A 21,122-nucleotide genomic window follows, 5' to 3' on the forward strand; every position below is an offset into this window, starting at 1 on the left:
CACTGCACACATGGGGGTGCTTCAATGAAACCTATTATTAGACTACAGGTGGCACAAAATTGGAGTATAGTAGACAAATGACAACACAAGCTTTTTCTAGTTCCAGGTGCCTGTTGAAGCGGCATCCGACCAGATTGGTGTTCGGTGTAAATTCGAGCTGAGATATGATCAGCGAGTCTAGGCAATCTGTAAATGATGTCACTGACTGAGAGAAGACAATACATGGGCGCCACCTTCCTACGCCTGTTCCACCCATTTGGCTTTCAACCCACCCCAGCCGGCGGCCGCAACACCATATAAAGTGTTCCGGCTTACCCCATCCCCCGCAGAGGTTACAGTTCCATTACACTACACCCCTGGCGAAGTTACGGCGCCACTACTTTATTCGGGACACTTATACCACTACTGCAAACATACACATGTATTCGATAGAGTACAGTTACAGAATACAATCACTGCATAGCACTATGGTTAACTAGCCATCCTATGTTTACAATGCATAATTGATGGTTTACAATCTAGTGTCATTTTACCCTTGAAGACGTCTTTAACATAGCAATTTCATAAAGCACAGTCTGTGTACATAAAGCAATTTCTTGTGATTGTCATTCTTTTGCAATGCAGTTCTAAGCAGCTAGTTAACCTTTAACTGCTAACATTTGTATGGAACTGCAAGAGCAGCTGCGCACAGAGGCAGCTCAGGTGTTATCTATTAAAAGTACACAATCAAAGGTCACAGTCGTAGCAGACCATTCACTTGTACAGCAATTCCAGGAATCCATTCGAAATTCCGTAAAATAATGTAGGCTTAAGTTCAAGTTCGCCCAACAAAAAAGAATCAACATTTCAGGGGGTCAGTTTGTGCATGTCTCTTCTTGCCATTCCTTGAGAAAATAATAGCTCAATGAATTTCTCAAGAATAAACTCAATGCGTCCACGAATATGTCCGGTTGCATTGTTGACATGTGAATTGATTTACAAAGCACAACGCGAAAGATCCACACAACTTTTTCCTGAAGTGAGGATGAGGAACTGATGAAAAATGAATATGTTACTGAGGAATTACAAAAAGTGCTTTTGATTAATTTGCAAAAAGATGTTGTACTTTTGTCCGGAACTAGTAAAAGTGGGTTTTCCCAGGGCAGGATGGGCAGTGAGGGTGTGTGGATAGGGCTCCTGAATTGGGAAAACGTACACCTACAACAACGTAGGGATACGGGTAACCACAAAACGTCATATTTGACTTAGAAAATGTGTTAATGCAATCAAGTTACGACTAAATATTCCAATCGCGGGGTGCAAAACTGAATTAAAGTATATTTAAACATAAGAGCTGATTGAAGTAAAAAGGGTTCTGTTTTGAGAGAAAGTTAACGGTCGAAGCCAATTGGTCTGACTATTTTAAAGCACACGTGTTGTATAGTTTTTAAGATGGGTGCAATGGTGGCGAGTGTCGGAATGTGTGGTTTAGTGTGTGTTTTGTTTGTGTCGGGGTGCTTGGATTCGTGGTGTGTAGCAGAAGATTAGAATGGCTGGAGTGATGCATGAAGTAGCTTATCCCATTTGCAGAGCAATACCGAACCATGTGATTAGAAAGGGCCATGATATGGCTAGTTAGTGTACTCGGATCCCAGATACTCTTATCACAGGCCCTCCAGGTATTCACATACTAGCCCATGTATTTCCATCCTTGTACTACATGCTTCCACTGTGTGCTGGTGTTGTCGCCAATTTGATATATAGTCCATATATTAGCATTATATGCCACAGAAAAAAATAATCTGCAAAAATGACCCCCTCCTGTTGTGTATCTGCGGCTGATATAGCATGCAGAGGTGCTCACACTATTGGTCAGATATAGAAATCATGTGCTCAGGTTGAAGTACTATATGTTAAGTGCAGCCGTGACATGCCCGAGTGATCTCACAATGCACTTTGTGCATTTACATTGCTTGGTACTGTCAGGGTCAGGCATTAATTACCATGATATGCAAAGTGAGTGTCCACATGTGCAATAGTTTTTGAAAAACAAGAACTTGCCCTGAATAGATTGGACTACATGATTTATTTAATTGCTTCTAAGTACCTCAATGAAAGATCAAACAAAAAGAGAACAATAAAACTCTACTTATGTAGATTATTCAAAAACATTTGCTTACTAAGAAATGTATATATAAAACAACGGACGATCTCAGCACGGCAGATACTCATTCTCTCTTGTGCATCAGTTTCACATTCACCTACTCAAAAGATTGCATTATATTATTTAAAAATACATGTTTTACTTCTTCCTTTATATGGAGGATGACAGATTTCTAATTGATTCCTCTAGTCATGAAATTATCAAATAACATGAATTGAATACACTATCACAATAGGTACAATTTTTTGATAAAACACTTAGAGCTACATGTTTCAACCGGTGTATCACGACCGGGTCTACTTAAGCATCAAAATATTCACCCATTCCATTTGTATAGCACATATTGGTGGTTGCAGAGATTCTTCCACATCCTACATATTCCCAGCATCTAATATCAACCCTAGCCCTTGTAAGACTTTATGGAAGCAGGAACATACTAACACATTGAGGTAATTGAATACATTACGAGGCACTAACATCTAAAACATACTGGGCTTCAGTACGAATTTGGCAGTCATTCAGCAGTAATTCTGCCAAATTACCACCAAATTCAAATTCCGTTCCCACCACTTGGACCAAGTGGACTCCATGGAGATTTTTGGTGGATTTAACACCAGCAGAATTACCAAACAGTAATCTGATCATTTGTGGAGGTAAAATGGATGATTTACGTCAAGTAATACGGTGGAGGTTAAGCTGCCACAGCTGCCACTTTACTTCCGAAAATCAGCGGTTTTACCATGCATTAATTCTGGATTGTCCATGATTTAACCGAATCATACTTGGTATACTTTGCCTTGCCGTTAAGTTAGTATTTGTATCGTTTTTGGGAACACCATTTTTTTTATCTTTCTTTAGAGAAACTTTGTTACCCAGGATCATTCTCGTGGTCATTGATTGACAGGGTCAGGCACTGGTTTTTGCCCTACTTAAGGGCTCAGGTGACTCGCTTGGCCTTCTTAGCTACTAGATTTGAGAAACTAGTTTAGATCGTTTTTAGGAGTTTTGAAAAATGGTTTCTACCTACGATTTGGACTAGGTGTTTTAACTGTGGCAGTTTTCAACTTTGCATGGAGACCTGGTTCTGTGGCAACGTGTCCCCTATGCAGTATTTTTAATGTCAAATTGATGCACTTCATGCTAACTTGCAAAAAAATAACATAACATAATTTGAAGCTCTTACATCTACTCCAAATGTTCATAGACAAAGGATTTCACCAGGCTATTGTTGCAATGCAGTTTCTTCCAAATGTGTATCCCTGCATCTACTGCATGATACATTTACACAATCTGGTGGCAGAGAAACAAGAATGAATTAGGACAAAGCTGCCACCGGGGCCGAGTGCTGCAGTCGATATATGTTGGATTGAATGTAATGTACATTTTAACTTATGAATGCGATCTTATCAACTTCTGTAACTGTGAATTTTAGTATGGTTTTTCATACAGTGGATATGTAATTTGTACGAGATGTTTTTACATGAACTTTTATGGCTTTTTAGTCAAAACAAATTAGTTTGACTGACTGAAAATTAGGATTTGTAACATTTTTGCGAACATTCATTTTTTAATATTCCTTTAGAGAAACTACATTAGCCAGGAGAAATGTAGATCTCGTGGTCATTAATTGGCTTGATCAGGTGCCGTTTTGTGCCCTACTTTAGGGCTCATGTGACTCGCTTGGCCTTCTTAGCTATTTGCACATGTTCTTTCATTGCTGCTAGATTTTAAAAACTATTTAGATCATTTTTATGAATATTTAAAAATAGTTTGTATACATTGACTATTAGCTCTCTTGGGGTCAGATTATTTATTACACATTGAATACTTTGCCTTGCTTCTAAATTAGGACTTGATAAGTTTTTGGGAACACTCATTTTTTAAATCTTCCTTTAGAGAAACTACATTACCCATGAGCATTGTAGTTCTTGTGGTCATTAATTGACGGGGTCAGGTGCATCAGCGTTTGCACGTCTGGGCCGGTTTGTGCCAGTTAGTGTAAGGTGAGTGCCAAGTCCTGGCTCTTTTTAGCATGATTATTGCGAGACAATCCCTCTTTCTATACATACCCTTTTATATTATTTTTATTTTGGATTATATATAATGGCTATGTCAATGGCTGAACATATTGCCCAGATTCCAAAAAATCAATGGGCAAGATTAAAAGGATCACCACTTGATCCAATATTTCTCTGTGCCCCCTCCTATAATTTGCCATCGTTGGTACCTTTTACCACAGGGGGATGCAGTAATTCTTTAAGCAATCCTAGTACTGACCATGGTGTTAATAAACAGAATTTGAACTATCCCGTACCTGCAAACAGACAAACAGATTATAATACATATTGTCTGTCTGCAGGAAAAAGCCTGACTGCAATAAAATCAGTTCTTTTAAATAATACATGGTCCTTGGTAGGTCTTGCAGCCAAGCTGGCATATTTTATAGCTGACTTAGGAATGGATCTAGTTGTACTTACAGAAACCTGGTTACAGGAAGCAAATGTGCACGCTAGTTAAAATGCAACTCCGGAGGGCAACAACATTTTGCATATGAACCGTGTTGGCACAAGATGTGGGGGTGTAGCAGTTATATTTAGAAAGTCTCTTATATTTTTTGTGTTAATTACCCCTACCATTGATCTCTGTGAATCTATGTTGGTTAAATTAGTGCTTAATCTATCTACCACTTTAAGTATTTTTGTTATTTATTGTGCGTCTATTTTATCACCTTTATTTGAGGAACAATTACTGGTTATTCTTTGGTCGATAGTTAAATCTTCATCCTCCATTTTGATTCTTGGGGACTTCAACTTTTGGGCACATTACCCTTCCGACCAAGGTGCATTATCTTTGTCAAATCTTTTTGACAGCCTTGGATTTTTACAACATATGCAAAGTGCTACTCATTCTGGAGGGAATATTCTAGATTGGATATTTACCAAAAAAACGTAATTTCTCCTATTGATATTAAAAGTTGTATTTGGTCTGACCACTCTGATCTGCATGTTAATATCATTTTTACTAGTCTGTTTTTAAAAAAAGGGTCCTTCGAGTTTGACTCCAGTTTTATTACGGAGCACCAGGAATATTGCTGGTAGCCCCTAAATTGTCAACTCTGAAGGATGATTTACCCCTTGATGTTTTTACTGATTGCTTTCAAATCATTATGAAAGAGGTTTTTAATGCATTAGCACCACTTTGTTTAATAAAAAAAGAAAGAAACATTATAATAATCAGTGTTTTTCAGGAATTAAGCACTTGGCAGAATGAAGCTGGAGAAAAAACCCTGATGACTTCACTTTAAAGGTTTATAAAACTGCATTAAAATGTTATAAGGAAGACATTTTCAGAGCTAAGGAAATATATTTAAATGAACGGATTGGCTGTGCTCATTCAAACTCCTGAGAATTATTTAATATATTGCGAGAGTTAAAAGGAACATCTACTGAACTCTCCACATCTGTTAATAATGAGTGGTGTCAAAAGATTCAGGATGGTTTTATACAAAAAACTAGCTTTCATTAATCAAATATTTTTGATTGTTTAAGTAAGCTTTCTGAATCAATCCCAACTACTTCTGCCGGGTGCCTTTCAGAACATAACGACTCCTCCTCCTCCTTTACTTTTAAACATTTCTATTAATCTGAGATTTTTAAGATTATAAATTACTTGAAGCCTACCCCCTGTCAGGGGGACCTCCGCCCGGCCCATTTCTTTAAAAAAAACCCTGCCTTCTTTTATTCATCGGATGACCTGTCTTATACATCATCGTTTTCAGAAGGTCACATACCTGAATGTCTGAAGGAGAATTGAAAAACGCCCCTTATGAAAAAGGAGACCTTGAACCCAGATGATCCTGCAAGCTATCGACCAATAACAAATGTTCCTTATCTCCTAAAAATTATCGACAAGCATATCAACAATACCAGGAATTTGTGGAACAACACAAGGTCTTCGCCTGTAGGCAATAAGTTTTCCGGCGGAATCATGGCACAGAAACAGCACTTATTTATTTGAAATCCAACATTGCCCGAAATATAAACAATGGTGGACAAGCACTACTTCTACTTCTCGATTTATCAGCCGCCTTTGATTGGATAAATCATGAGATGATGATTCAAAGGTTGGTTTACCTGCGAATATGCTCGAAAAGGGCTGCTAATTGGTTTAAATCTGTTCTCAGACCCAGGATGTCTAGATTGGTTAAGGAAGATTTTCAGTCCAAACTGGTTCCCCTTAATTGCGGGGTTGAACATGGCTCCCGTTTGTCTCCGTTGTCTTTCAAACTGTATTCTAGAGGTCTATGTGATCTTTTGGAGGTCATGGGAGTCCAGTTCGCAAATTATGCAGTTGATTCCCAGATTATTCTAGAGTTGTCTGGATCATATGCCTCGCAGATTTTTGCTTCCATCAAAACTTGGATGGCCAGAAACTCACTGGCTTTAAATGATAATAAAACCGAGATAATCATCTTTGGTACTGGTTTTAAACTGAAAAAAACTTGATCTCCAATATGAAGGCTTTTTGATTGAGGGTAACAATATTCGTACCTCTGATTATGTAAAAACTTATTTGGACTCTGAATTTACTTTCAAAAAACACATTTCACACATGAGCTCATTGTGTGCATATATGATGCATCTTTTATGGCAAATTCACCCTATTTGTCTGAAAAGAATAAGGCTTTAATTGCAGCAGCCACTATTAATACTAAATTAGACTACTGCAATAGCCTCCTGGTTGAAACTTCTCATGCAAATCTTAAAAAACTCCAAACTATTCACAAATGAGCAGTTAGAGTGGTCTGCGGGCTCAGTCGAAGAGCTTATATTTCAACAGCACGTCAAGCATTGCACTGGCTCTCTATTGTAAAGAGAATAGATTTTAAAGCCTCATGTTTAGTGTACAAATGCATGGCCAGGGCTGCTCCATCCGATCGCTGCTCCCAGATTAAGGGAACCCCTATCAGACACACTCTGGGCTCAAATAAAGACATGTTACTGACACAACCCTGGTTCTTCTTGAAGAGTATGGGACGAGTTTGTTTTGATTGCTGTGCTCCAAAGACATGGAATTCACTACATAGTTTGCTCAGATCGATGCCTTCCATCACACAATTTTAAAAAGGCCTAAAACTTTTTTATTTGATGAAGGACCTAACAGAGTTTTATATCTTATCCCTACATATTTCACTTTTTTTTTTTTATTCGTCTGGTGAATGCCAGGCCTTCGAGCGTGTTGGCGCTATATAGAAATTCTGTAGGATAGAATCGGAAATGTCAGAGGGAGCAAAAAACGAAAGTCATTTGAATGAAAATGACTTTCGGTTTTGCCTCCTGCAAATATTTCTGGTAAACTGCACCCCTAACCCTTTTACCTACCTTTTTGCGGCACACTTTGCTGTTTGCCGCTGACTCCTCTATCCCCCTTCACTTACATGCATAGGAATCGGCGCTGCTGGGTCCTTTTTGGTTTTTCTTTTACTCTATTTTTGATGGAGCGGGCGACACCTCCACAACCCCCAATACCATTGTAACGGACAAGGGTGCAGGGCTCCCCTTGTTCACTAAACTGGTACTGTGTGGTAGATTAGTTTGAAATGTGTGGCTGTATGTAATTTTCGTGTAGCCAAAATTTGAACAAATCTACCAATAATTTCTTTTCATTTTTTTATACGGATTGCGTAATTCTTCCAGCAATACATCAAATTATAATTTGGCGGTTCAGGAAAAGTGGAGGTAATGGAATTAACGTCACTTTTTTTCCCTCACTGCCAATCTTGCAATGTGGCTCACTGTCACTAAAGGCTGAGCACTAAGTAAAAACATATTCACCAATGGCTTAAAATACATACTTTAATAATGTGCATGCATTGATAAGGTGCTGTGTTGTTAAATGTACTTAAGTTAAAATGTAATAGACATAAAATAACATATCTACGTTTGCACATCATTCTTTATGATGATAGCCAAGGTGTGACAACAATTCAGTCGGTCATTACATCGTTTTTGCTCTAATTAGCCAGGACCTACGTAAATTTTGTATCACCACACAATTAAGTACCGCATTATCCATTCTCCCACAAGCCATAAGGCCTTCGGAAGTGCTCTGTATGTTTGCAGCAATAAAGAGCGGTCTGATGTACAATCTCCTAAGGATAATGTATAGGGGATAGATCAGCATAAAAAGAATCTTGGTTTCTCTAGCACCGTCACAAGTAGGGCAATGATCCGAGGTTGTCAAGCCCCAGCCTTAAGTGCAGGTTGACAATAGAAGTATTCTGCATCTAAATTTAACAAACAGTACATGTACCATTCTGGTTCTGGTGTGATCTAAATACTCAAATATTTTACAATCCCAGTATATGGCCAAAAATGGAGAACTTTGGCTCTTGTTGATATTGTCTTCCAATGACTTCTGATGTATTTCAGTATATACGATTAGCTTATCCTTCAAGATTATATATCATGCGGATCCTGCCAAAAATTATCATGACTCTAATAACATGTTTACATCTCTGTAACAATGTTTCCCCTACTTGGTCTGGGACATACTGTAGAGCCTATATATATTTCACAAGGGTCGGTGTAATCCATATGCGTACCGAGTACATCAAATGCCTTGCAGTCAGCAGATGTCCAATATATCCAATGCCTGTCTCCTTTTGCAATGGGATCGTTGGTGTTCCACCTGGTAGGTCCAAAATGCTCTGAAGAAAAGACGGTATATACATGGACTAGACACTGAGAAATTAATACATATTTTAGAAGTTCATGTGCTTCTGAAATTATAGATCTGATAGAATAGGGACTATGGTGTGTATACCAAAAAATTCATAAAAGGATATCCCAATGTGAGCATACCTACAAAGAAAAGGTTCATTGGAGTGATTCCTTGGCTATATCACTGAGTCTTCATACTGGTGCTGATACAGTTAAGATAGTATGGAAATGGTTAACTGTTACCCATGTCCCATCTTAAGTTGCCCATTGGAAATTAGAAATGTTAACAGTTACATGGGAATGCGATAGAAGCACAGCTGAAGGAAAGTTAACCAAGATATATTTTCATTTTGTGAATGATTTGCATACAGGAATCTCAAATAGCAGGCATTTCAATTGAGTTTTCTAGAAAGCTTTTGAAATTCTGGCACGTCCATTGAGTAAGGGGTGGGAGTGACTATTTTCAATAAAGGAGAAGTAGCACGACTTAGATAGGGTGGGATAAACCAATGTGACCGGTGTATTGATTATTTTTCATTGTACTGCCATTTGGCATCGGAAGTTCATAGATGCAAAATTGATTGATATTTAAATGTATTCTTTTATTAAGATTCTATTAATAAATAGGCCTTCTGTGCAATCCTGTGTGTTTCTTGTCCCAAAAGGTGAGCGAGGCTGTAGGGAATCCATATTGTTAAAATGGGGGTTCCGGGTTCAAAAAAGAACTTTATAAAAACAAATGTAAATTTTGTGCACCCCATTTGGGGTGGGGAGAACATCCCCCCCAAACTAATTGTTGACTGATTAAAATGCCCTACACATACAACTGTAAATTCCTCTGCCTTTCCATCTACTCAGGGCTGTGTTGTGGAGTTAAAACAGCTATATGCATCTATGTATCCCTTTCCAGAAAGTGGTGGGGCAGTACCACAGTATGACCAAATCCCCATGCTCTAAGCAAAATGTAAGGGTGATGGCTATAGGATTTTGAATTGATCCACACTACAGGAATTGCTTTGGACGATCCTGCTCACCCATCACCACCAACATTTTTCAGCCTGCCAACCCAGTTCAGAAAGGAAATTAAGAACATATGCCAATCAGGCTTGTTGGTATTCCAAAAGGTGCAGTCTAGCCAGAACCGCCAGTTCTCTTTCCTTCTGCATGAGACAATAAACAACCCCAAACAGTTATCAAGCTTGGAGGTGGGACCATGCCTGATTTCCAAGTCCAAGACATCTTGTGATTTCCTGGAAATACAGAGAGGACAGCAATGGTGTGGAGGAGGATGGGAGGGTGTGCCCAGAGCTATTCCAGAGGTTAAGATGAGTTCAAAATCTTCTAGCTATCACTGGTTTTGTTTTGCGCCAATGCTCTGGCCGTCTTTGCCCATGCCACAGGGTCAGAGCCAACAACATCAGGTCAGCATTCTCCACTTTACTTCTTTTCCTCCACATCGATGTGCCCAGATGAGGTGCAAGTCTCACTCTCAACAGGTTTTACATTTACAGTCATATTTTCCCCAAACCTTCCTCCACATTCAAAGAGGACATGTCATGTTTTTAGATGTATGATATGATATGATATTGCATTCATAACACGCCTATAGACAAGTGTTTCAAGGCGCAACGAGGCAAGAGAGGGGGGACAGAGGGAAGACAGAGACAACGATCCTAATAGGCCAGGTGACATTGAGATCGCACAAGTGCAGTGGAGAGGGAAAAGTGCATGGGGGAAGGAGGAGGGGGCAGTGCAGTACATAGAATAACAATAACATAAATAAAACCAATTAATACAATGAATAAGAAGTGCAGCCAAGTATTGGCAAGTGCCTGTGTAATTGTAAACATTGGATGTCAGGTACTGGTAGGGGGCTGTAAAGATACAGAAACAGCCCCCGAGTGCGGGGGGATTTTAGAGGGGCAGAGCAGGTGTGCAACTGGCAGGGAGTGGACCTGGGCCCGAGAACGGAGGATAGCCAGGCGACCAGTGCAATTTCAGATCTGATTCAGCCAAGAGTTCAGCAGGGGAGAGAAACAAAGAGGAAGGTCGTGATGTTCTTCCAGAAGCAGAGATGGTTCTCCTCAAGTTTCAGGGAGGCCGGAAGGCTGTTCCAGAGGAAGGCCCCAGCTGAAGAAAGAGACCTACCACCAACTTGTTGCTTGGAGAAGCGACTGACCCTGAGGGAGTTGGAGGCGATGAGTGAAGGGTTTGAGAAGGAAGATATTTAGGAAGAGAGAGGTGAAGGTATTTAGGCCCCAGAAGGCCTTGTGTGCAATGCAGAGGGATTTGAACTTAATCCTCGTGGCCACTGGGAGCCAATACAGAGATTTCAGTCCTGGAGACAAACGATGCCTGGGCTTGAGGCCAAGGACAAGTCTCACAGTCCTGTTTTGGATCAGTTGCAGAGGGCAGAGAGTAGAGGCAGGCAGATTTAGAAAGAGGCTGTTGCAGTAGTCCAGCCTGGAGAGAGCCAGAGCTCTGGAGACAGTGAGCTTCTGGGGGAAGGAGAGGAAAGGAAGAATATCTCTGAGGAGGTGCAGCTGGTAGGTATACCATGAAGGCTATTTGCCTGGTCACCAGGTGATCTTGTGGCACTAGAAGGGGGCCACATTAGGTTATTGGGAAGAGAGGGAAACTTCAACAAAGCTGTGCTGTTGTGTTGTTGCTGGAAGTACCTGAAGCTCGGCATGTCATTCTATGTGTAGGTGCTCTGTGTCAAGTGATGCATCTGTGCCCAGAGGGGAGACTAGCATTGGTGCTTGGAGACATTAGCCAGGACTCAGACTGAAAGTTAATTGTAGAGGTTCAGCATTATGATGTTTGGTGTTAGTGGCTAGCAGAGATTGTATGTATATTATGTGTTTATGCATGAATGTTGATAATGTTAGTGAGGGGAGGTTAGTGGATGGCCAACTGATGACCTGAGGATGGTGAACCTCCTATAACATACTTGTGGGTACATTTCTGAGGCATGCTGGAGTCAGCTATACCTATGGAATCGAACAGTGCGCAGAGACTGATCCTAGATTAATTGCGGTAACACTGGGAGGATTGGAAGTCAAAGGAGGTATCTTAACTTAGTTTCTAAATTTGATCATAGTTCATTGGTGTGCCGTGCCAGATTTAATGCGTTACTGATAAAGGCTGTAACCAGTAGACAGGTTGCTGCAAAATCCTTAATAAATACATCTTGTCCCTTTGGTGCAATAGCGCCCATATAATGATCTGCAGAAATATTATCTTCTCCATCTTTTAAGGGGTTTTGGTTTAAGCCATTGCAGACCTGATTTTCTGTTATTAGTGCCCCCATTAGATGAAACTACTGTGGTTAAATGTGCATGTCTTTTACAACCTGAATGGAAAAGTATAAAAAAAAATGTTTTAATATATAATGCTGTGTACCTTATTGTGATCTACGTGGACTGGGTCACATACGTATTATGGTGCTAGATGCGCTATATGCCGTGCTGTTTTATCATGATGCTGTTTTATGAATATTATATGCCTATGGGTTTTATTTAGCATGCTGTTACATGCTTTTAATTAGGACTAGGTTGGTTTAAGCTTTTCTATAATCCGAAATAAACTGAAGTAATGACGGTGATAAAGGGAGCAGGCAGCAGCGGGTAATACCTAGAAAGTGTGTGAGAATAATTCCCCATGGAGAGTTGACATTAAGCATTCCTGATGAATTCCCTAGGAATAATCTAGCATGTTACAGGTTTATGGTGCAGCATCTTGGGGCCAGCCAGTGACTAGCTTCGTGCATTGGAGTGGTAAAACACAGTACAGTACAGCACTATTGTACGGGGCACCAAGAGCAAAACAAGTAGGACGCTGGTAAACAAAAGGGGCACGCTGCGGAAAATATCCACACATCTTTTTACAAGGATCTTTTCAGTGGAAGAAGGAAGTTTAAAAATATCTAAAAGTAAAAAAAAGTTTTAAAATCCACCACCAACGTTTTACTCATAGGGTTTATTATTTGCCCTTGTAATTTTGGGGTTGAACAAGGAAAGGTTCGGGGTGAGGGGGTGAAACCAAAAAACTGAAACAGAAACCAGTTGAAGTTCGATTTTGGGGACCTTCTCAAATTCTGCACTAAAAAAGTAAACCAGCAAGTGTGCTGGACCTTTTTATATGGCCAGTGAATCTTTCTAGATGTTCCGATTGGCCAGGCGTATCTAGCAGAGGGGATTAGTGGTGCTGCCTAGTCCGGTGAACTAGAGCCCATTCAACAAACGCATTCAAATTTGCACCAGACATCAGCCTGCCACTGAATCTCATTAGTCTTTCGAATACTATCCATGATATTTGCTGTCAAGTTTAACAGGATGGCAGTTTACCCAAGCATAGTGATATTTAATGGTCGTTGTGTTGTCCTTAGTTTCTGAACTGTGGGCATTGAAGGGACGAAATAACACGTTCCGAATCATAGGGGAAAGAGGCCCAAAATAGGAGACGGAACCACTCAGAAGTACGACTTTAATTCCCTCTAAATGGTTCTGCCTCGTAAAGCCTTAAGGCTGTTCTCCATTTAAGGCAGACAATCTCTAATCACCTCAAAACATCTCCCCTTGTTTATCATTGTTGTGAGGTACTGCTCCTGCTCCCTTCTGGAGGTCTTCTGGCTATCCATCGTGTTCTTTCTTTTGTCATCAGTCCCCCATCTACTTTCCTGGCTTTGCTCTCCTCTATCACTTCAGGAATCTCCTCTGGTTCATCCTCGGCGCTTCCCACTTCATGCTGGTCTCATCTTTCCCTCTCTGTTGCCCTCCTACTTCTTAACATGGAGCCACTGTCTCTTCTTTCGTTTTTGGCCCCCTTGCCTCTCTTCTTCTTCGGGGACCTTAATCTGGTCACTTGGTAGACCTGTGTTGTGTCCTCGACCGTTCTTCCCATTGTCCTTTTCCTGCTGGTGTTCTTTCCCCATTGTTCACTCTCGGCCTATCTCTGTTCTTCCTTCCTCTTGTATTTGTTTACACTCTTTCTTCTCACTATATTGGTGCTCAGGAACACCCCATCCTGCCTCCTCCTTTCCTCTGACCTTATTTCTGCAGGGTGTGTTGGCATTGGTGATGCTTCGCTGGGCAGTCGTTGAGCCCTATTTGCCCATTCTTCCATCTTGAGGTGTCTGGATGGCGGAGGCCCTGCTTTTCCGTGGAGAGCTGACATGTGAGATACTCTACTCTCCTTCTCGCCCACTATGTGCTTCTTTTCCAGAGTTCCCTTTACCAGTACTTTCTCTGCTTTCTCATCGAGTCTGCTCTTTGTCCTGGCTCCTGGCCTTCCTCCCTAGTGGTGATATTGCATATTAAATGAAGACGGTTGGGATGCTTTTTTGTAATATTTCTCCATGTGTTTCTACGTCTGCACTGATGGTGAATATGCGCTCAGGGCCACTGCTGTCTGGGACTGAAACACTGGCATTGTGGTCTATCCTCAGATCCTTGATATTTTTCCCTCCTTTTCCGATCACTGCCACGGTATTCTTGCTTTGGAGCAGAATCCTGAGTTCAACCAGCTCATCTGTGTTTCATGATCTCTGGGAGGCCTGTTTTTCCTCCATGTCATCTGCTGGTTGTTCAGCGTTGGTTTTGGTGTTGAAGAATGCAACTTCTTGTTCAGTCTCCCTACTCTAAACGATGTCCGTAGTCTCTTTGTTTTCACTGAGTGTTGTGTTCCTGTCTTGTACTGCTTCATTCCTTTTTTTCCCCCAAACTACTCCAGTGACTGGAGGGAACCATTAGTTGCTGACATTACTGGAACATTCCCTGTAGCCGTTCCCCGGCTCCTTCTGTGGCATACCTTCTGGTGTGGTATGGCACCTCTGTGGCCAACTCTCAGGTGTGAGAGCGGAGTGCCACTCACTGGTACTTGGTGGACTGCCATCTTCCTCCAGACAGAATCCTTTAGTCTCTCCTGGGCTGACCACCTACTGCACAGCAGGCACGCTGCTCCCTAATCCCTCCTGAGGAGGCCTCTCTTCCTCTTTTGCAGAAGTGTGCAGCCCTCTCCCCAGGCGCAGCAGATGGCTGATCTCTTACTATGGGCTTATTTATTTTCTGCGTAGATGCCGGTGCCAGGAATGACAGTTTGAGCCGGCCCGACTGTCCCCTTATTTTGTGGGCAGATTGCCCTCTAATACCTCGTGTGGCCGGAAGCGGCAACCTTCGGTGAGCAGACTGCCCTCTTAACTATGGGTGGATTGCTCTTTCTTGAGGCCAGGATCGGCCGCACAACTAGGCGGACTTCCCTCCGTTCCAAAAGTCGGGATAGGCTGTTTCACTGGGCAGATTGCCTTCCTTTTATCCTGAAGCCGGGGTCAGCTGCGTAACTGGACGGATTGCTCTGATGTTCCTCATGCCGCAGACTGCCATCTGTGTGGGTGGATTTCCGGTCCTCTACTCGGGCGGCCTGCCTTTCTTAACTTTCGGAAAAAAAGTGCCCTCTCTTCATATCCAGGGTCTGAGATCATCTGCAGGGTGACAGATGACCACCACTGTCTCAGGATGCTTGTCGCCATTGCCGTCTGTATGTGTACCCCATTCTCTGGCATGCCAAAGTTCCCCTTTGGCGCCAGTTGTTTTGTCCTTACTTTCTGCACTGTGTGATGTGGAGGGACGAAAAAACGCTTTGCAAGACATAGGGACAGGAGGCCCAACAAAGGAGACGGAGCCACTCAGAACGACTTCTATGTATTTCCCTCTACATGGTTCTGCTTCGGGCTCTAGTAGCCCCTCCTCTTCCACCGTCCTCTTCCTTCCTCTTCCCCCTTAAAAGTGTTTTCCATTTAAGGCAGACTGTCTCTAATCACCTCACAACAGTCATCTTATCCTACCTTGCAGAGGGAAGGCAGAGGAATGGGCGTCTTTCTAAAAAGTCACTTGCATTTTCAGTGCAGGTTTATGCATGATTGATGGTACTGATATTTTGGGGGCGATTCTTTTTTTTGTTACTGTTAATCCAGTCCCTTACTAGATTGCGTGATCTCCCAAAAAGTCAAGCCACTATGAAACCATGCAACATGGATCCTTTGGGAAATAGCATGTCAGTCAAATTGCTAAGATTTTTTGTCGCCTCATAAAATGTGTGCAATCACTCAGTTTAAAGGTGATATTTTTAAGCAAGTGAATTTCCTGCACAAAAAAAAAGAAAAAAATGAAAAAGGGATTTTCACAGAATTCCTTTTGTGACCTTCTTGTCACTCGTGGAAAAAGCTGTCTCGCTCCCTGAGAGAAAAACTGTCATTCTGGCAAGCTTCATGGTGTCACCTTTAGCACTGCGCCATTTGAAAACAACGCTTAAGGAACTAATTCAAGTAACCAGATTCACGGAGAAGCACGTGACTACCTATTTATAAATCAGTTTGCTCTGCCAAAAGTCAGTGATATTCTGCAGACGGCTTTCTTTACAGATGTCCTTATACAACTAGTAGAAGACAGGCATAGCGCTGGTTTGGAGCGCCAGTCATGTTCCGTGAGTTACACAATGCATATCTCAACAAATACATTTCTTTAACACGTGTTCTCAGAATATTTGAAACCTTGCTCCCAGCGAGTTCATTCAGAGGTCTAAATTAGGGATTGGGAAACCTGTTCTAGTCAGTCAGCCAAGTCAGCTGCTCGGCTGGCCTGGCGCTTGTTTTTGGAGCCATTGCCATTGCTGGTATGAGTACCGGGCCGAATACACGCAGCCTGGTTTACGAATATCTAGTCTTATGATTGGGTTACACTTATGGGACTGGAGGAAAGTCATTAGCCATAAACATTGCGCCAAGGTCGCGGTGATTATCTCTAGCATGTCAAAAGGTTTTAGGCATTTTCGTTCTGCTAACTGTATGGGTTGCCAAGACATTGCCAGAGGTGGGTTTAGTGGAGTATACGCCCGTCTGTTTTGCATTAGTAATGGACCAACATCAAAGTTTTGGATGTTTACCTCATGGATTGCTTGTAGCTCAATAGCCGCCTACTGGCAAATGAGAAGGGACGCGGAGCACACTGTAGCCCTATTATAACTCAGGCGTTAAGGGTTTAACGGCGCCGTTAACCCTTAACGCCTGATTACAAGTGTCCCTTTGCGGGTTGGTGTTTAACGCCTGCTTTTAGCAGGCGTTAAAAATCCAACCCGCAAAGGGACTTTGGAGCTAATTACGGCACTGTAATTTACGGTGCTGTAATTAGCGCCTTCCCCATTCCCATTATGCCCTATGGGGGCAAAAATGGGAATGGGGAAGGGCAAATGGTGAATGGGGAATTACCGCCCCACTCGCCTTGGAATGGGGCAGTAATTCCGCCATCCACCATGGCGGAATCGTAACCTTAGCGGCATGGACCATGGTGCTACTAGCACCATGGTCCTCCGCCAAGGTTGTAATGAGGGCCTGTATCTGGCAAAGACCATGGCATGATGCCATACAGTATGAAGATTGGTTTCATTTGCTGAATGATAGATGTTCTTTTAAAATCTTTAGACGTGAAAGAATGACAAAAATAAAGTATTGTTTTGCGTAGAAGAATTATTGCTTGCGAACGTCATCCTTTCGAAGACCATTTTTAAATGGATTCTTCTCAAAAATCAAATAGCAGCATAGAGAAAGAGGTAATGCAAAGCATGTTTTGAACGGGAATCGCCAAAGAGGGCAAGAAGGCGTTCTACCTTGAATTTAGCAATAAAACCCGATCCATCGGCTCAGATCAGGGGGTAACAGTGTGTGGCCCATTGTACACTCCTGAGCACAGCAAAGGCTTTACTGAAAAACCCCAGTGGTGTTACCACCCGATCCAACCACCATATGCCATTCCAGTAACCGGGTGCTGACAGCAAAGGTTTTGTTGTATGATGAATGGGATGTCTTGCGACGTCTTGTTCATTCGTACAAAATACTGACACAAGATGGCCACCATTAAGAACACGGAGTGGCCCCTTCGCCGCTGATGGAAACAGGTAAGTGGGGTTGGGGGTGGGAGGAACAAGCAAACAGAGGAGAAGAGAATGGAGGGGAGGCTGGGGGGAAGATGGCAGGGTGGGGAAGCAGCCTTCAGGTTGCTTGGCATGCAGGCTTGGATCATGGGATTCACCCTCCAAGCCAAGCAACCTGATTGGTTGCTTCCCTCGCCCTGGGTGCTAATTGACAGTCGCTCTGCCACAAGAGGAAAAAATCTATTACAGCCAGAGTACTGTCTTGCAAAGAGAAATGAAGGCAGAACACGCTGTTCATGTATTTCCCCTTGCTCAGAAGAGGTTCATTCAATTTTCAGAAACTGAAACTGACATCACTTGGGTTTCTAAGTGGCTTTGCAAATGTGGGGGCCATTCATTACAGTTGGAAGGAGTTGAAACAATTACCCTTTAATTTCATTTTGCTCTTTTGTCCCAGCCTTTCATTGTTCATTATCCACATGCTACCCCGACTCCTACCATTTACCCGTCCACTCCCTCGTGTACCACGATGTGGCATTTGGTCCCTGTTTTAATTCATGAATTAAAACCTTTGCTTGGCATACGGGGGATTAGTACTTCAGCATGGGCTATTCTGTGTCCCTGTCACAGAACAGTACTTTCAGATCTGGGATTTCACCACCAAGCTAGTACTATGGGTCCTGATCTGCATAGACATATCCATTGGTACATCCTGCCAATCATGGAGACACTGTCTTTGAGATATGTAGGTGGGAGGTTTCTTTGGAAATCACAGTCTACGACAATGCTAACCTCAGCAGGAATAATCTTGGACCTAATATTGCATTAAGAACCAGGAGAAACAGGCCAAGATGATTGCATTAAGAATCAAGAGAAACAAGCCAAGATGATTGTATTACGAACCAGGAGAAACAGCCCAACATGATTGCATTAAGAACCAGGAGAAACAGGCCAAAATGATTGCATTAAGAACCAGGAGAAACAGGCCAAAATGATTGCATTAAGAACCAGGAGAAACAGGCCAAAATGATTGCATTAAGAATCAAGAGAAACAAGCCAAGATGATTGCATTAAGAACCAGGAGAAACAGGCCAAAATGATTGCATTAAGAACCAGGAGAAACAGGCCAAAATGATTGCATTAAGAACCAGGAGAAACAGGCCAAAATGATTGCATTAAGAACCAGGAGAAACAGGTCAAAATGATTACATTAAGAACCAGGAGAAACAGGCCAAAATGATTGCATTACGAACCAGGAGAAACAGGCCAAAATGATTGCATTAAGAACCAGGAGAAACAGGCCAAAATGATTGCATTAAGAACCAGGAGAAACAGGCCAAAATGATTGCATTAATAACCAGGAGAAACAGGCCAAAATGATTGCATTAAGAATCAAGAGAAACAAGCCAAGATGATTGCATTAAGAACCAGGAGAAACAGGCCAAAATGATTGCATTAAGAACCAGGAGAAACAGGCTAAGATCATTTGCATGGCTTCCTTTTGAGAAATAGGAGCCCTTTGGACTAGAAGAAACAGTCATATATTGAATTGTGTGCCTCTGTGAAGCTCCTTCCAAAAGCTGGTGGTCTCCATGAATAAACCTGCATCAGCCAAATGAATAGCTGGAAACTGCAGTACCTGCATCCATTCCTTTCCTTTCTTTTTGGGGAAAACAGAAAAAACAAGGTTGCAGGATGGACTGTAAACCATGGTAGAGTCGGTATTGTGGCTCATTTGATTAATTTAATGCACGCACGACAAGGATCTTTGTTGAACCTCATGGCCACATCATGTTCAAATCCAGGCAGGTCCACTCAGCCACTCATGCTTCAGATTTGGGTAACAAACATCTGTTTTTAGGCCATTACACATCTGTGTGGGGTGACGATGTAATTGGTATCCGGTTAAATTCTCGAAAACATATTTTCAAAATACCATTTTGTCGAAAAAAATGTGCGATTTTTTTAAAATATATTATTTGTTATTTTATGTTTTTTTGTTTCGCATATTAAAAAAGTGCAAAAAAAGGTGGGTTTGGGGGGTAAACATAAAAAAATCACTATAAACCGATGTAATCTACCAATACAGTGTGTTAAATGAAAAGGAAAGCCTGAAACTCTGTGTCCGGGAACACAATGTGCTGACTGCAAAACAGTCAGATCGATTCAGGACTGTTTGAAGCTGACCCCCCTGCCATGTTACCGTTTCACCCAATGAAAATTCGGGTAGTGCGGGAGTTGTTTCCCCAACATTAACAGCGCGTGCTCTTTAGTTGCGTAGGTCCGTGTGCCAAGCATCGGATAGAGATTCAAAGGGGTCATTATCTCGGAAAAATGACCGTTCCCTCAGCTTCGCTTCAAGCTATCATTTCCTGGTGCGTGTTACACCATCATTATGACCCATTCTTTTGTTGTAAAATAAATCACGTTCTTAAAAAAGTTGCCCCATTTTAAGCGCAATCTGCCCGTCCATCAGCTCTTTGAATATTCTGGGATGTAGTTCCAATTATAATAAAGAAAGAAAAAAAATGTATGCTTCACTGAAAATCAAACATTAAATGAGATAGAAAAGGCAGTATACATACATTGCAATTTGTATTTAACTATTATTCTTGTATGCGGCATGATTTGCAAACTTGACGTTCTCCTGTTCCAAGTTTTATCGCCGTGCATGGCCCAACTCTTAGATAAAGGTGCGTACACAAACACACAAACACGATTGAAGGGGGCATTTGCTTGTTAATATAGCAAGGACGAAATATGAACTCCCCAAACAACTATGTAGGCTGCCTTCGTTGCTGGTTCTTCAAGGCTTTCTTTTGAAAAATAAGACGTATTATATAGTGACACTGTTCAAGTAAACAAAGATACATTGTGTTGAATGTTCTGCTTAAAACCAAAGCACTTCAGTCTTATAGGTCAACTTTCAGTAGCATCAAACCAAACATTGAAATGCTTTCGTATTTCTTTACAGATACTATTTACTAGAAAATGTGTTTTACCTCAATGTCGACTGGGTCTTTTGAAAGTAAACGAGCCATGTTTAATGCAACGAAATGCAGTAAACCTCCCGACGGGTGAACAATAATCTTCACTGAATTAAAAAAACCGCTGGGTCGACTAAGTACCAACCACCGCTGCAATGCCTGCAGATCCTGGGGACTGATGTGCCGAAACGGGAAGCGTTCACTTTATGGATCGAAGTTCCTCTGTGGGCGGAGCTCCCCGTGAAAGGGAAGTTCAATCTTTGACCAGAGCAAGTCCATGGCCGAGGCTCAAGCAGAGCTCTGCAGCACCCAAACCTATTCTAACACGTGTCGGCATCCGCGGGT

The 21,122-nt window shown here is 41.8% G+C and overlaps 1 protein-coding gene across 1 annotated transcript in view; it reads right to left on the reverse strand.

The window, feature by feature from the left end:
- Positions 1 to 20,939, reverse strand: part of DPYD (dihydropyrimidine dehydrogenase) — a 3,651,715-nt gene extending 3,630,776 nt beyond the window's left edge. The window contains exon 1 of the mRNA XM_069641531.1: positions 20,793 to 20,939. Within this exon, the coding sequence (XP_069497632.1) occupies positions 20,793 to 20,831 (39 nt within the window). The 5' untranslated portion in view covers positions 20,832 to 20,939. The remainder of the gene's footprint in view (positions 1 to 20,792) is intronic.
- Between the last annotated feature and the right edge of the window lie 183 nt (positions 20,940 to 21,122).

The sequence above is a fragment of the Ambystoma mexicanum genome, chromosome 1q (assembly GCF_040938575.1).
Source record: "Ambystoma mexicanum isolate Mex_15411 chromosome 1q, UKY_AmexF1_1, whole genome shotgun sequence".
NCBI lineage: Eukaryota > Metazoa > Chordata > Amphibia > Caudata > Ambystomatidae > Ambystoma > Ambystoma mexicanum.